The 16,287-nt window shown below is 36.5% G+C and overlaps 1 protein-coding gene across 9 annotated transcripts in view; it reads right to left on the reverse strand.

The window, feature by feature from the left end:
- The window catches only part of CLYBL (citramalyl-CoA lyase), a 296,263-nt gene that overhangs the window by 40,245 nt on the left and 239,731 nt on the right, over positions 1–16,287 (reverse strand). For 8 of the 9 annotated variants that reach the window (XR_007473136.1, XR_007473137.1, XR_007473138.1 and 5 more), the window contains 5 exons: positions 15,991–16,179; positions 11,930–12,031; positions 10,090–10,183; positions 8,604–8,771; positions 3,914–4,038 (listed from right to left, as the gene is read on the reverse strand). Coding sequence is in view for 6 of the 9 variants with exons in the window: in XM_049701196.1 (XP_049557153.1) it covers positions 3,914–4,038; positions 8,604–8,771; positions 10,090–10,183; positions 11,930–12,031; positions 15,991–16,179 (678 nt within the window). In the remaining 3 variants the exon portion in view is untranslated. The remainder of the gene's footprint in view (positions 1–3,913; positions 4,039–8,603; positions 8,772–10,089; positions 10,184–11,929; positions 12,032–15,990; positions 16,180–16,287) is intronic. The other variant, XM_033435098.2, reaches the window with a different exon arrangement.

Raw genomic sequence — 16,287 nt, forward strand, 5'->3', positions numbered from 1 at the left:
AGAATACTGAAAATGAAGCAAAGCTTCATATTGGTAGTCAGACACTGCAGAAATATGAATATTTTAGCAAAGTACCTTTAAAGATCGATCTCATGTAATACATGTTGCTATTCTTAATACCTTTTGCTATTTTTTCATATTTTTCTGTTTGAGCCACCATTTGAAAAGAAATGGTAAATTCTTAATGTAGGATTTCCTGGGATTGTCAATCATTTTAAAAAAGCAACCGACTATTTCCTTTAGCTGTCATTTTTGCCTAAGAAGTGATGAATTTAGCACTGAGTTTATAATATAGATGTGAAAAAATACTCAGTAGCATACATATATGAATATATATATAGTATAAATATGTATATGTATTTACTTATATACAAATTACAGTTTCTATTGATATCATCTAATATTAACTAATTATTTGCTTGGGATGATTTCAATTATCCAATTTCATACTAGATACAGTTCTTAGTTGATAACAAAACAAGTGTTAAAATCATATTTTAAAATGAACAATGCTAAATTCAGTTCTGAATGGAGAATTTTCAAATATTGGAATCATTGTTATTACGAAAAAATGACATCAAAAATGAAATTAACTTTTAAGAAAATACTTTACAAATTTAAAACAAATCACATGGGAGTGATTTATCCCGGCTAAACTATTTCACCAAATAATTTGAGACTAAAATAGTTAATGACAGACAGGTTGTATCTCAAATTATATTTTTCTGGAAGGATGAAAGAAAAAATCAAGTGTGATTAATAGTGTGGATATATACCTCACAACTGGTGTCAGCTAAAGTAGAAATACTTTAGCTTATGGGAATTAAAATAGGAGCATAGACATGTGGAATGTTTAAACTTTTTCCAACAGATTTTAATGAGTCCCTAATATCAATCTATAGCCCTAATTCTTATGATGGGGACTGTCATGCCAGACAACATTTTTTAGCCTGAAAATAAATATCTTTAGTTTCCTGAAACAAAGCAGTCACAAGTATCATTACCTGCCAAACAGAGACAGATTATATGAGCAGATAGTTATTTTTTATTATTTTTTAATGTAAAGTATTTTTTAGCCAACATTAGACTAAGGGCATCAAACTTTATTTCCTTAGAACTTTTAATTAATATAGAACAAAAAAAATTCCCGTGATACTAAAGACTAAACCCCAATAATTTATCTACTTGTGATCTAAGTATTCTCATGAAGTTTGTTATTTGGAGGGGACAGGAAAAAAAAAGGTAGAACTTTAATTTTTGAATAATAATATTATTATCACTATAGAAAATACTAATGATCCAGCACTAACTGTGAACTTCAGCTATACCTTTCATCTTAGGGCAGAATATAATTTAAGATGGGAGCAGGAAGTAGAGAAAAACAATGATACATAATTTTGCCTTCTTGGGTCATTTCTGCTTGAAAGCATTACTTGAATGAAATTTTCATCAGAGGGCGAAAAAAGGTCTTTTAGAAATTTATAAGTATCTCACTAGGACACAAACCATCAGTTTCCCATTGTTGAGAGAGTCACCTGTGCTCTGGACAAAGTATCCGAGGGTTTATGTTTTCATCAGTAAGTCACATTTGAAATAAAACAGATTAGATGTTTGTTGGAAGCAATATTTTATACAACTGAGCGACCTATTTATACTAAATCTTTAAAAACAGAACCTACATTATTTAAACCCCAAGACCCCTCAAGACCCAGAGTCACCTACCTGCAGACCCAATTTTTGTGACCAGCCAATTTATAGGCAAGGTGAAAGAAACATGCGGACTGGATAAAATAACCATATGTCCCCACTGGAAGCCCCATTACTTGAATCATTTAAACCTTGCTGGACAAAGCACCAGGAGAATTTGCTGTAGGAAACAAACCTACACGAATGGGGCAGGGAAGAAATGACCTAATAGTTAGTCTCCCTTCTGCTCTAATTTCTATGGTTCTGTGTTAAGAAAAGCTATTCTACCACACTGTTGTGAAAGCATATGTCCCAACAAGAGGGCATTTCTTATTTAAAAAAAAAAAAAAAAAGTTCAGAATTTAACATCTAAGTTGCCATCATCAAAAGGCAAGGACACTTTAGGGCAATTTTCCCTGGGAATAGCACTTTCAAGATATAATGGAAAAGTGCTGTTTTTCCCTCATTCAAGAACTTAAATGCTGGTAAAAGAGTGTGTTTCTAGTTTGAATTTTCTTTGCTGGCTACTGAAACTTAGGTAACTTCTTCCATACCTCTAGCTGCTTATAATGCCAGTGGCGCCCTTTGATTTTATCCAATGTGAAACCCAGTGTAGATAGTTCAAGAAGGCAGTGTTAGCCCAGACTGGAACTCTACTTGGTCTGCCGTTTTGATGGTCCCCATCCTGCCTCAGTTTACTTCAGTAGGAAGTATTATCAGGTACATATCCTTAGCTGGCATAAGGCACACACGGAGGTACAGAACATTTAGTGAGTGTCTGCACAGGCAAGCATGCAGGAGAGGGGAGTGGATGGAGTTATTTGCATGTATAAATGTAAAAGTATATGGCTCTTCTCTCTAGATAAATACCTATATTTATTGATGGAGGATCTGGATTTTGGGATCAAGATATAGAAATGGACATAAAACATAATGTCAACTGAAAAAATCTTTTTATGCACTGCAATTTGAAACGAAAGGTTGCTGTTTATCCTGAAACTGGTATAGTCCAAATGGGATGTCTCCAGTGTCATACATTCCGTCTTTTGATTTTAAGTGCAAGTTTGTGCAAAGATGAGCCTGAATGTGTGTGAGGGTGAGCATGCGAGCATGGTTGGAGCTGAAGGCAGGTAATGAGAGGGAGGGAGTGACCCACTTAATACTGTTACCTACTTTTGAAAGTCCTGGGATTTTTAGGTGCTTTTACTGCCAGTGAAAAGTGTAAGCCACACTTCTCACACTGATGTCACCGGTTCACCACTGAAAACCAATTTTGTTCTTTTTTTTTTGTAGGGGGTACTGTTTAACATTTAGAACCTTCATAATGTTTCAACATTCTTTCTCCCCTAAGTACTTTTGCATTACAGGCATCAAAACTTCACTCCTTATGTAAGTAACAAGGCCAGGTTTAGATATAACCTCCAGGATGGATTTATAAATGCAACTTTCCCCCCATCCTCTTAAAAAGAGGCAAACGGTATTATTGCAAATAACCTTTAAGATAATTAACTGACAATGCTGCAACTAGCATAAAATCTTCCTTCAGGCGACACCTAATTTAAGTGTTACTGGCACAAAGTGGAGACAGATTGTGCATCACCACTGCAATATTTACATAGCAGAAACCCACAGAGCAGGAAACGCGAGGCTCAATGATGCACTAAATTAGGAACAACCATACTCCAGTGTTAATTTGCTTTCTATTCTATCCAAATCTCAGGTCCAGAAATTGGTACTAACACATATACAACCTCCCACTCTTAAATGACTAAACCGGAGATTTTTGTACTTTTTTCTCCCCAAATTAAAATAACTTGAAATTTATTTCTTCTCTCCAAAAGAGCCATTTGATCAAACTGTGTTTATTTCATTACAACTTGCTCTCATTCTGATCTAAAATTATTTTCATATGAATGCTGCATCGGGTCTGTAGAGTAAAACTAAACAGACTTCTATTTTCTCAAAGGCTGCCAATATAGTTTATGAAAAGAATAAAATGAGAAACTTGAGATCCAGTGAGTGAAATATTTAGGAACGTGGAGGGGCAAATTTACCTTAAGTGAATTTCTCAGTGATAAATGTTGTCCCCCCTAAGCCCACACATATCCTCCTCCTCAAAATACGAGTTTTTAAAAACCACTCAAACAGTATATATTTTTTCATTCTTCCCCACAGTATCTTAAACGCCAGATTCACCAATGTTTCAAGGCATTAACAAAACATTTACCTTTCCTAACTGTTGATGTTCTTTAAAGGCAGCAATCAGTTCTTCAGCCCACTTAAGTTTTTCAGGGGAAGGAGAAAACTGCTCCTGGACCACTGCAATTTGGTTAGGGTGTATCACCTGCTTACCTACAGAAAGATTAATAACACCGGAAACACAAAACAACAAACACATGTTCAAACAAAATGTCTCAACCACGCCAGTCTCCTGAATGCCTTACAGTCTGTATGTAAAATAACTAATTATTTTTAGAACTTTTTAAAAAGAAAATAACACAATCAGGCAGGCTTTTCCAGAATACCCCATAAGAACAAATACAACAATGGGAGTAATTGTGTTTCCGATCCTATAGAAATGCCATCTTAGAGCAGATAATCTCTCATTTTTAGTTACAGGTGGATTGACCAGGCAGCTCGTTGAATAACTGCTTGGCTGGAACTTTAAAAGGATAATGTCTGCAAATTAAAGTGATTATTTTGAGTTAAAGTAGAAAAAAATTACATGTTAATTCTTTCCAAGTTCTTTTCTGCAAGTTGTCTTTTGCTTATTCTGTACCATTATCCCATCTTCCATGATTTCTTTTAAAAGTGGTCTGTTGGTTTTCATAAAGCTTACAGAAGCAGACATTACAACTATATTAATATCAATAGTGTCTTACAATAATACATTCAATTTTCTTTCTTTTAGATGAATTTAGTGCATCCCTTCTAACCACTAATAGAAAATTGGATTTCAATGAAAAAAATTTTATTCAGTATAGTAAAACAGAAGGCAGATTTGAACACTGTGATCTCTAGATTACTCCATTTAAAAATGTTTAAATAAAAAATTACATAAAGTTTCTCTAACCAAAAAAAACCCCCTCAGATTTTCCCTTTTTGCTTATGGAATGAAGATTGGATATTTCTCCTTTATACAGATGCTTAGACACCCCAGAAGAAATCTTATTTCTGTAGTAACGGTTTTAAAAAAGCTTTAAAAAGGAATCTTAAATTAAAACATTATACAAAGATAAGAGTCACAGGATTCTATGAAATCATGTAGTCATTAAAAAAACAATTTAACAATCAGGGAAGAGTGGAATCTAATCAGGTCATTGATAAAATGCAACATACTTTAATGTTATAATAATGATGAGATTATATTTTATTATATGATAAAATTACAGACATATTTGTTTCTTTAAAAATGAATGTACACTTAATGATAATTTACTCTGCTAAGTATATTTGTTGGCATATCAATTTGCTTTGCTTTTGAAATAGCTGCTTTAACATATAGCCAGTACAAATTATATCCTTGATGTTTTATTAAAGGTGCATTCCTGTTACTGTCATTATTCTGTCAAATAGAAAAAAGAACAATGTTTCTAAAAAAATTTTTTTACTATTTCATGAAAAAGAGTTTAAGTAAATAAATATAACAATATCTTTTCTTTACAGTAGCATAATTAAAACATCCTCATGTTGCTATTTCATTATCTGTCATCATACTAATAAAACATTAAAATCTTATATAAATAAAGATGCTTTAAATTATTTGAGGAATAATTTCTGGGAACAAATAACATCAATGATGACAAATGAGACTTTTTTCAATAGTAGATATTGAAATTATATTTAAGCAATCTAACAGTTGTTACAATATTATTAATAAAGGATGTCAGTTCTGGTAGTCATTTTGTACTAATCGTTAGTCCTGAATTTTATAATTTATGTACATAATTTACACTGATGTGTAAAAAGCCAGATTTCATGGGAACTTCTTGGTACAGACACTATAAATTGAGAAGCAAACATAAACTATTTACAATGCTGTGAAACTAATGATGGCTTTTAAGTAGCCATATTTTGGTACTGAGGCTAATTTTAAGATATGTGTTAGGTTTTAGAAATTTATGAACCTCCATATGTGAAGTTATCTTTCGTCAAATCTTACATATCCCAACAACTGAACATCAGACTTTAATGCCATGTGGGAGCAAAGCAAATATTTTATACAGAAGAGCTGTTATTGACAAGTTACTGAGAGGGTGCAAAATTGGAAGACATTAAAATTTATGACCATGAAATCCTTTTTACAGTACCACTTGATATATCGTGCTTTAAATCAATACCTGTCAAATCTTTTAGGTAACTGTATGATGGTGTCATTTTTGTCTTCTACAAAAGACTGCAAAAAAGAAGAAAACCTATAGTGCTTCATATTTATAATCTTTCTTCTCAGCATGTAGTACTAGAATAACTGTGATGACTAAGTAGGCTGTTAAAGCTTTATTCTAAGATTTATTTTTGGTTTCTTTTTATAAAAATAATTCCTAAAGTTAATAGTCATTTATACAGCCAATGCATTGATTTAAAATCAATTTACATGGATTGCGGCCTCATGAAACAATGAATACAGAAAAGAAACTGTAACCAGCTGTTTGTTACATGCCTAAGTTTCAAAAAAACTACAACTCATTAAAAAATATCTAATTTTTAAAAGTCGAGAAAATCCTTATTAGCACAGATCCTTATCAGTGTTATGGATAACATAATACTTTATTGAATTTTAAAACTTTCAACCACTTGCTTCAGATAGGGTGTGTAGCTCTCCCTCTTTCTTCCCCTCCTTCCTTCCTTCCCCTTTCTTTCCTTCCTTCTTTCCTTCCTTTTCTCCCTTCTTGCGCAAAGCCCCAAGTATGGCAATTAAATGACAAATAATTAGGACAAGCAGATCGTGAGTGGTCTAAAATACTCATTAAAGCATTTATTGTTTAAAAATACTACAAATAATCTATCTTATTATCAGACTAATTACCTTTTCTTGGTGTATAGAAATATAATTGGGACAATAAAGACCTTCTTTCTAAAAATTGCAAAATGGCTCTGAAGTTTAGCTTCCTCCTTTACTGACTAGTTCACTTGAATATATAACGGGCACTGTACCCTCCATGCCTCCTCATCCTCTCCCCTCTCCCTCCCACTTCCATTTTGTTTCTGATTTAATACTCCCTGTTGTTGAGAAACAATAGTGCCAAGTCCGTAAGCTCCTCATGCTGAGTTGGGCACAGTCTAGAAATTTAAATCTGATTTGCAATAACTTGTCTTCTACGATTGAATTAGGGACCAATTTAATTCAGTCCCGTCTCTTGGAGAAACTCTCAAACTCCCTTATAAGTTCTGGAGCAAACATTTACCCCAGAGGAAGCAGAGGACACCCAGGTTATCCTGAGTGATGGTGAGAGAGGCCCCCATCAATTTAGTGTTTTCTATTTTTTATTGTATTAGTGCCCATTTCAGAGCAACATCTGGCTGCTTGGCAGCCAAAGCCACATATTTTAGACCAACAACATCGGGGTCTGTTAGACAGATTTCATGGAGTTTTTCTCCAACTTTTCCATTTGGGCCACATCCTAACAGGTCATTGGAAGGAGGCAGGTGTCACAGGCACAGAGACAAGGACAACGCCAGGGATTCAGTGGAGGGACTCTTTCTTTCTCAGTCACTGTTAAATGTAGGGAGGATTCATTTATTAATAGTTCAGATGATTGAGAAATATTTCTCTATAATAGACATTTATTTGTTTATTTAACAAATTGGGGGAATCACATTTTAACTCTTTATGTTAAAGACACAAACACAAAGGTCAGAGCATTATTTAATTCTACTATAACACTAAAATGGTTTCTACAGTCTTTCAATTTTACTTTGGGTTAAATTAACATCCACAAAGGTATCTTTTACATTGAAGGTCACTTTATGAAATGTTTCTTTCATTAACCTCTAAATGAACACATTTCAAAAATATTTACAAAAGGAATAGCATGGATGCTTGTCTCTTTTCCTTATTTTTTGGGTGCATCTCTGATCAGGATATCCTTAGAACTTGCAGCAGGAGAACAAATAAGAATAAAAGAGCTTATGGTGTTTTTTACCCATGGTTGTGTACGTGTGTGTGTGTGTGTGTGTGTATGCAACTGCTGACATGTGTTTGTGTATAGAATCGTATTGTGGTTTTTCAAAAAATAGATTTCTGTTGCAAAAATACAATTTTCGGTTGCTCCCTGGGCTCCTGGGTATCTGAGTGACTGGGCACACCAATCAACAGATATCTGCCTGTTCTCCAGGACAGGATTTCGAGGACCCGCTGATCTTAGTGCCAGTCAATGCCCATAGGTGTCACCAGGTGCACAGACACTTACTGGGGGATGGGAGAGTAAGGAGGGGCTTGAAGTGCCAGAAGAATAAAAAGCTAGTTATGAGTTTAAAAAAAAAACAACAAAGAAGATACCACTAAATTTTTTTCAGAAATAAATTAATATTTTGAATATCTGAGGAAATTTTTTTCTCCCCATCAACTCAAATTCTATGGCAGTTCCCTCAAAAACACTTCTAAAATGGCCTCATCCCTCCCCTCGTGTCAGCAAAAACTGCAACAAAATACTTAAGAGGACAGAAAAAACTGGTAAGTAATATTAGAAGAAACTAAAACAAGTGCTTTATTTTTTGACTTGTGGAGCCAAAGACAAACATGATAATTTGTTTGGCAGGTTCTGGTCCTGGATAGCTTTTTCATGTTTCAAATAATGGAATAAGTATATGAGACACCTGGCTACATTAGAAACACCAGTTCCTGGTTAAATTTCTGTTTTTCTGGAATGTTTGCTTAATCTAGATACTGCTTTCTAAGATATTATCAAGAATCATACCAGTAAATCCCATTGCAGCTCCTTCTCTCGACTGCTTGAGAAGCCCCTCTCCATCCTGGAAGTCGATGTACACCAGGTCTATGGCCTGCAGACCAAAGGCCTTTGCTACAACAATAATCTTTTGTCGGGCGTAGAGAATATCTTGGGTTTCCTTACTACTTGTTGCACCTGAAAACAGAACGTTGACCGAGAAAGGAGACGTTAACTTTGGAAACTGGACCTAGATATCTATTATAAAAACGCCGTTTGTAAAGACATCTCTGTTTTCCTGGGGATTTCTCCCTAGTGAAATGATGATTCAAATATAAATGAAGAGAGGGCTATGTGGAGGCAGAGTTAAATCTCACATGTGTCTCTTTATCTTGCAAGGCATCTTTTCGTGTAGTTACTTGCACGTGCATTAAGAAAAGCCCCCTTCCCTATCTCAGGAGCTAGACACAAATGACTTGATAGGTCACAAAGGACTCCTGGTGTATTTTTTCCTTCTTGCCATTGCTCAGAAAGTGTCAGTCCAAAGATAGCACCATAAAAGGTAGCCAAACAGCTGTGCGTGGAAATAGTTAACTTCCGTCACTGAGCACAGAATTCGTGTGCTGTGGTTGTAATGCCATGTCATAACAGGTTCTGAGCCAAATACTGCAGCTTCAGGGTGTGGAAGGGGAACTTGGGGCAACGCAAGGGCGCTGATTTTGAGGGAGGCAGAAAGTGTCCACTGAGCTGCTGGATACACAAAAGTCTCCTGGAAAGACTGGTTCCTCTTTTTCCCCCAGGAGTGGGGTAACTGTCACTGTTTATATTTGGACCATATCACTGCTCAGGGAAAGCTCTTGCATTCAGGTCACTGGTAGTGGTGCTCTGAAAACACTTTGTGGCCTTGGCCTCTTTTCTAGATGCACTCACAGCCTCTAGTTAGTTATACATGCACCCAGACCAAAGACATAGTGCCCAAGGGATGGGGAAGATCGGTGAAAACAAGCATACTATCTCAATAAATATTTCATAATAAAGGGGTTCTGAAATATATTTTAGGGGGAATTTAAGATCTATTTAAAATTTTTACATACTTCATTTAATGTAGAAAATGATTCATCAAAGCAATGTGAAACTGCCTTAAATTTGTGTTAGAAGCCTAGATAGCCATCTGGCTGATGGGAAAACAACACATTTAAGCAACAGAAAGGCTGTTCACATAATGTAGTTATTATGAACACAGTAGACGTCATATATGCCTGAACATGTCTGAGGCTATGACAGGCTTTTTATTAGTTATTTTATAAATGAACGGAAGTGATGATGTAGTGTTCTGGAAGAAGGACAGCTATGAGGTGCCCTAAATTATCAGGAAGTATTGCCCATTCAGCTGAAAAACCATTGTCATGGTTGGCAAATATATATTGTCATGTAAATGCCCATTCTTGAAGGGGCAAAGAAAAAATATATACACATATGCACAGAGAGAATGAGAAGAGAAACATGTCTTTGACACCTATGCTGGCACGAAAGTCTTCTCCTCCAAAAACGACTGCATCTAGAAAAAGACCCACTTGAGGCCCGTTCTTTAGTGCTTCTTCACACACTGCCTGTAAAAGAGCAGAACAGAACCAGAGCTCACAGAAATGCACCCATTAGAGAGAAGCAGCATGGTATATTTCAGTAACAGAAAGGTCCACCTCTTAACACAGTTTAGCTGAAAGCAGTCCTGAAAATGCAGCCCCAATTCACCCCTTTCAAAAGGTATTTAATATTGTCCAAAGTAAGTATGTTGCATATATTTGCTTTGCTTAATGGATTATATTAATATAGTTAGTAGTATATATTAATACATTTATAATGTTCAAGTTTTAGTTCATCCAATCTTTAGAGAAACTTTCAAGTTAACTCATTTTGATTGGACTGTAAGTTATTTCTGTTCTTCCAAAATTTGTTTTTGCTTTAAGAGACCCTCCAACAATAAACATAAAACCACAGGAGAAAAGGAAAGAATTTAAAAATCAAACTAATTGGATTATTTGCATTGGGATCAAGATTTCTCAGTAAATGGTCTCAGGATTAAAGACAAACAATACAAAAATCTACAACTCCAGAGGGGAAAATAAAAATGCAATAAGTCATCCAAGATGTATGAATAAGCAACTTGGACATTTCTCTGTGAAATTAAAGATGAATAACAGTCATCTTAGACAGGACTGTGATGCTGCAAAGGTGGAGAGAAAGCATGCTAACATATGTGGGTGGGGAGGACATGAGGAACCGATGAGGGCACTGTTGATTAATTTCAGGGGCTGTGAGTGCTTCTAAGTGTATTATGAATAAAATGGCAAATCAGCGCTTAAAATGAAATCACTGTATGAATCTAGTTGCATCTAAGAAATATGCGTTGACTATATTCTCAGAATTCTAGGGCAGGCTGGAAGGATTTGTGCTTAGTGGTGTAAACATGCTGATCACGAGGCCTGAAGCAGCTCCCCAAACATTTGCACTCTGCCCCTCCTGCATAGGCCAGTAGGTCTCTCAAAGTTTCCTCTCGGAGCCTTTGCTCACATATTATCTCTCCAGTACAGTTCAACTATCTGTTTTTGTTTTTAGGTATTTCTTCTCTCCTGCCCTTGGTCATGGGGTACTACAGTGATGATGTTCACAGGTCAGGTGGAACATGAGGCATATTTTGGAAAACAATTTAAATGGCCACTGATAAAGAGGAAGAAACAAGCTAGCTAAGAATTCGTTAAGGCAAATAGTTTAATGCAGCCATACAATGGTGAAAATGCTTGGCTCAGCTAATCTTCCTGAATATACATTAGGAAATATTTTATGTTCTAATGTGGCAAACTGAAATAATATAGTACAAATTAGTGTGTATACTAACTCAAAAATAGTAATCTTATGTATTAGACATTATAGATTATGTTGCTACAAAGAGGCCTGATAATTTCCCAATAAAAGGCAATTGTTACAAAAGAATAATTGAAAGTTAATTCGTAAGGGTGACAAATGTTCATGTACATTTATTCTATAAATGTAATAATTCACAGCAAAAATTTATATAGTGATTATTTAATTAAAATTAATGCCAGGAATATATAAATATTTCATTTAAATATTTAGGACGAGGAAGTTTTTCCTTGCTACTGCGTCTATTTCTTTGTTTTCTAAGATGCTCACAGCCTGGTTTTGGTTATTACAGATAATAAATGGTGCTCAAGGTTTACTTTGCTTATAAATCTTTCTAGAAAAATATTTTAAGTAGATGTTAAAATTGAAAACAAAAGTTCTCTTTAGGTAATAAATAAAATACTAACTTACTAGCCACATTATGGTTTCCTTACCTTAAAATTGAGCAAACCCATTGCAGTTTCCACAAAAGGGATTAAATTCATAGGTTGTTCAAGTTTTCGGCCTTGTAAGTAGAATGAAAATTTGTCTGAAAACTAGAATAAAAAGTGTCATAGGTGACTAGTGGGGGAAAAAAAATGTACAATCATTGAACTGTAGAATAGAAGTAGTATTTAAGTCTTTGACCTGAGGAAGTAATATCCCAGCCTCTTTCATCCACACAAAGAATAAAAAAAAAAAAAAAAAAAACGGAAAAAACAGAGGAAAGACCAAAGAGAAAAGGTAACAAAGTTCCCAGCAAACTAAATAGTAAAACCTCAAGCATTAAAAATTGTTTTTTTTTCTGAAGGCGCAATTTGAGGCCTAGGAGTTAAGAGGTGGAAGGAGAGATTCTCAAGTTTAAATGCTTTCCTTGAAAAGGTTTTTACTTAAGGCCTCTCGCCTTCCCTTCGTTCAGTGCATGTGGCAGGCCCCTAAAACAATGAAGGCTTGCTCTACCTGCCATTCTGGTTTTGTTTCGGACCCTGCACAGACATCGGTGTAACTGTTCAGAAGCCTTCTACGTGGAATCCATATTATTCATTATAGCAACACTACCCTTTGTTCGGAGGTTTTTCTTCATAATTTTTTAGCTTACCTAGGAAGACCTTAAAAAGGAAGTTTAATTCTTTGAAGACCAAAGCTCGCCAATTTTTTCCATGAGACCAGTTCACAGCTAGCTCTGTGCTGCCAGTGGGGTAGCCCAAATTCCAAAATCTATCATCTGGAAACATACAAAAGCTCTTGCACAGATCTCCCCCCTACCCCTTTCAAAGGAGAAAAAAAAAAAACCCACCACACTCTAAATTGTAAATCTATTATGTCTATCTAGATCTAATAAGATGTGGGGAGATAAAAAAAAACACACAGGTACGAAAAAACTATTTTTGTAAATAAAGATAAAAACATATATATCCATTTTAAATTTAAGGAATATTCAGCCATTAATGGATATCAAAGGAAAAGGGAATTTTAATCATCTCTCCATTCAGTCTCAGTTGGGTAAATCATATCTAAGAGATTTGCATAAATATAAACCATCAAAGACTTTTCATCTTCAAAGGGGGTTTCAAGACCCTATAAGCTTTGTACTGTAATCATCGCAGGTCACCACCCTGCAGGAATAGGGCTGCTATGGCAACATAAAAAAACTAATGCTTAAGGCTTAGCATAATATTCTGACTAATAGAAAGGAAACTCATTTTAAAGGCTGGCAGCCTATTTACCAGAAGCAGGATTAGAGGTGTTATTTCCCCTTTTAGCTGCCCCCCCCCACTGCCCGTGCAGCACCTCCCTCCCCAACCAAAAAAAATCTAATCACTGGGATCTTTAAAAAGCTTTTGAGCGATTTGCAGTAACTTTACAATTAGGCTAAAATAAATCACAGCTTTCAGTAATGAAGAATTATTCCCAGTTGCTCCCGCTGCCCCTCCCTTCCTCAACACCATGATCATCGCCTCCTTAGCAACTTTACAAGGGAAGGAATAACTCAACCAAAATAGCAAGAAGGAAGAGAAGGCTACAGTTTCAGGGGACAAAATGTATAGTATTCCACGAAAATGAAAATAAAACCTAATTTATGGCACATTTAAGCTAGAAAACGGGTGGTAAAATATTAGTGATTTTGGTGTTACCTGTGCACTGGAGGAATTTTGTTTTTCTTGTTAAAAAAAGGAAAAGTTGCAATGTTACTTGCCCCATTCTTTGTGATAATGGTTATAACCCCAAAAACTATAGAGTTGAAAACTAGGTAAATCCTTTACAATATCCTTTACAACAGGGAATATCCCTGTTCCTAGTGTGAAAAATCTCTAACGCCTTTTGTTTTTAAGGCAATAGGGGCATATTTAAAAATTAAACATTCTAGCCCATCCTCCTCCTCCTCCTCCCCTTCTTTCTTAAAAAATTGCATTAAGTACTAACACAAAAGGTAACTAGTGGAGAAGTTTCAATTAATTTTTTCAAAAGGAGACGATTAAATGTTTCCGGCCTGGTAAAGTGTTCATTTCAGGGAGGTGGAGGGGACTGGGGGCGTGGGGGGAGGAAAAGAAGGGGGAAAATCACAAAGAGATTGGGGAGGAGATGAAGTAGCAGGGCTCAGCAATTCTTTCAATTCCAGTGCACACCCAATAGTGTGTTGGAAGAATGCACCCTGTTCGGGATTTGTGGGAGAATTGTCCCACGACAAAGGAGGCCGAGTCACGCTTGTTATAGTCCAATAAGCCGTGCCAGTCAAACAAGAACCCACACTAGCGACAAAAGGCCAGCAAGAGATTCTCACACAAAAGAAAACAAGGAAGCCCATCTTTCAGTTGTGCATCAGGCTCTGGGTTTTATGCTTCACATAAATACAAACGGAGAGGAAAAAATAAACAGCCCAAAAGACTTCTGTTAACTAGAAATCCTATTTAGATTTCGGTATGTTCCTCACATCCAAGGATTTAAAACAGCGAACAGAGGCCTTAGCTGAAGGCCGGGGTGAGCACTCCCCTCTCAAATGAGGGGTAATAACGGTGATAAATAGGCACTAACTATGAAACCAAAAGGGAACAGTGACTTCAGATTCCATTTCAATCAACTTAAGACACATTCGAATGGGGCAGGAACTCTTGAGAACATTAACCTGCTATCACTAGGATCTCCCAGCTCCTGAGGGGTGACCTTGCTGAGAAGAGCTCCAGTTTTGAAAGTAAATATGGGACCTTGAACGAAGGTCTTCAGGAAGACACCAATGCAGAGCTGATGGACAGAAAAATAATGGTAGCTACATGTGTAATTCTAAACTTTCTAGTAGCTACATTAAAAGAGTAAGATGAAACAGATGGTGAATTTAATTTTAATAAGAGGTTTATTCAACCCAATATATCTGAAATATTATCATTTCAACATGTAACCAACATAAAAATTATTGAGATAATTTACATTCTTTTTTCGGGGGAGGGTGCTATGAAGTCTTCAAAGTCCCGTGTATCTTACAGCGCATCTCAATTTGGACTGGCCACATTTCAAGTGCTCCCTAGCCACATGTGGCAGGCAGCCATGGCACTGGAAAGCACAGAGCCAACATAGCTACATACACGGAAAAGGTGAGCAATGTATTTGGGTGCCACAACTAGAACTCGGCGTATTGCTACAGTTGTAGCCATAGACTTAGGGATCACCCTAGATATGGCATCAAAATCACCACTGTCCACACGCCCTTACCATGCTTCCAGCACCTGGGTGCCACGGGCCCTCCTCTCAGGAGTGGCACAGTGGAACCGTACTGTATTCGGCAGAGATCTGCAGAATCACTGCAGCCCCTAAATAAAATCTAGCCTCACCCTCCAACCTCCACCCCACTTTAACAATTAAAACAATCATAGTATAATTAGGCCCATTTCAAAGTTTTCTTAAGTAATTTGACATGCCAAGGGTTTATTGGCTGAAAAGTCTGTCATGAAACAAACACACCTGTCAGCAATTTAAAAAGGATGAACTAGAAAACTGTTCAGGAAATAATATCTGTGCTAATTAAAACCACTAGTTAGAAGCTTCCTGTCTTTTCCTATAGTTGCCCCAAGGAGTGACCTTTTCCTCTCCTCCTCTAGGTTCATTTTTTCCTTTGCAGCTAATGTGCTTTCACTGTCTCTGATGACTTCAAATGAATCTGCCTAAGAGGTATGCAAATCACTGCTCTTCCAGGTGGAGGGTTAGGGCCTGGCCGGGTGTAGTCTCAGGTAAGCTGGTTTCCAGGGGCTGCTCTGGAGGAGGCTGTTCTGTCTAAACCACAGATCTGTTAAGGCAGCAGAAGCATCATTTCAAGTGCAGAGCTGTTCCAGTGAACACTTAGGCAAAGCCAGGTTCTCCTTGTGTGCAGGAAATGGTCTTTGGGACCTGCTCCTTTTTCTCAGTTCCCTTTCTCTCGGCTCTGTGTATGCATTTTCAAAACCTGCAGCACCCAAATCCTTCCTTTCTGCTACTCCTTGTTAGCCTCTCCTGAGTCTTTAATTAAAGCAAAGCATGAGCTACTCACCCACTGGATTTCTTCAGGATCTTCTACCTTCGGGAGCATCAGGCTGGAAGGAAGGACCCGGGACCGCAGGAGGGCCTGCAGGTCTTCTTCGGCCAGACCACTGGACACTGAGTTGATTCGTACACACTTTTCAGTTGGGCCCAGATCAAAGTCTTCAAGAGTTTTTACTATTCTCAATCGAGCTTCATCCTATGAGTGTAGATAAAATGTAACTCCTAAGTTTATTTATCATTGAGAAGAAACACAATCAAACTGTCTGTGAAACTCTTATGTGGATGGAGAGTCTGAGCACCATTA

The sequence above is a fragment of the Orcinus orca genome, chromosome 18 (genome assembly GCF_937001465.1).
Source record: "Orcinus orca chromosome 18, mOrcOrc1.1, whole genome shotgun sequence".
NCBI classification, from domain to species: Eukaryota; Metazoa; Chordata; class Mammalia; order Artiodactyla; family Delphinidae; genus Orcinus; species Orcinus orca.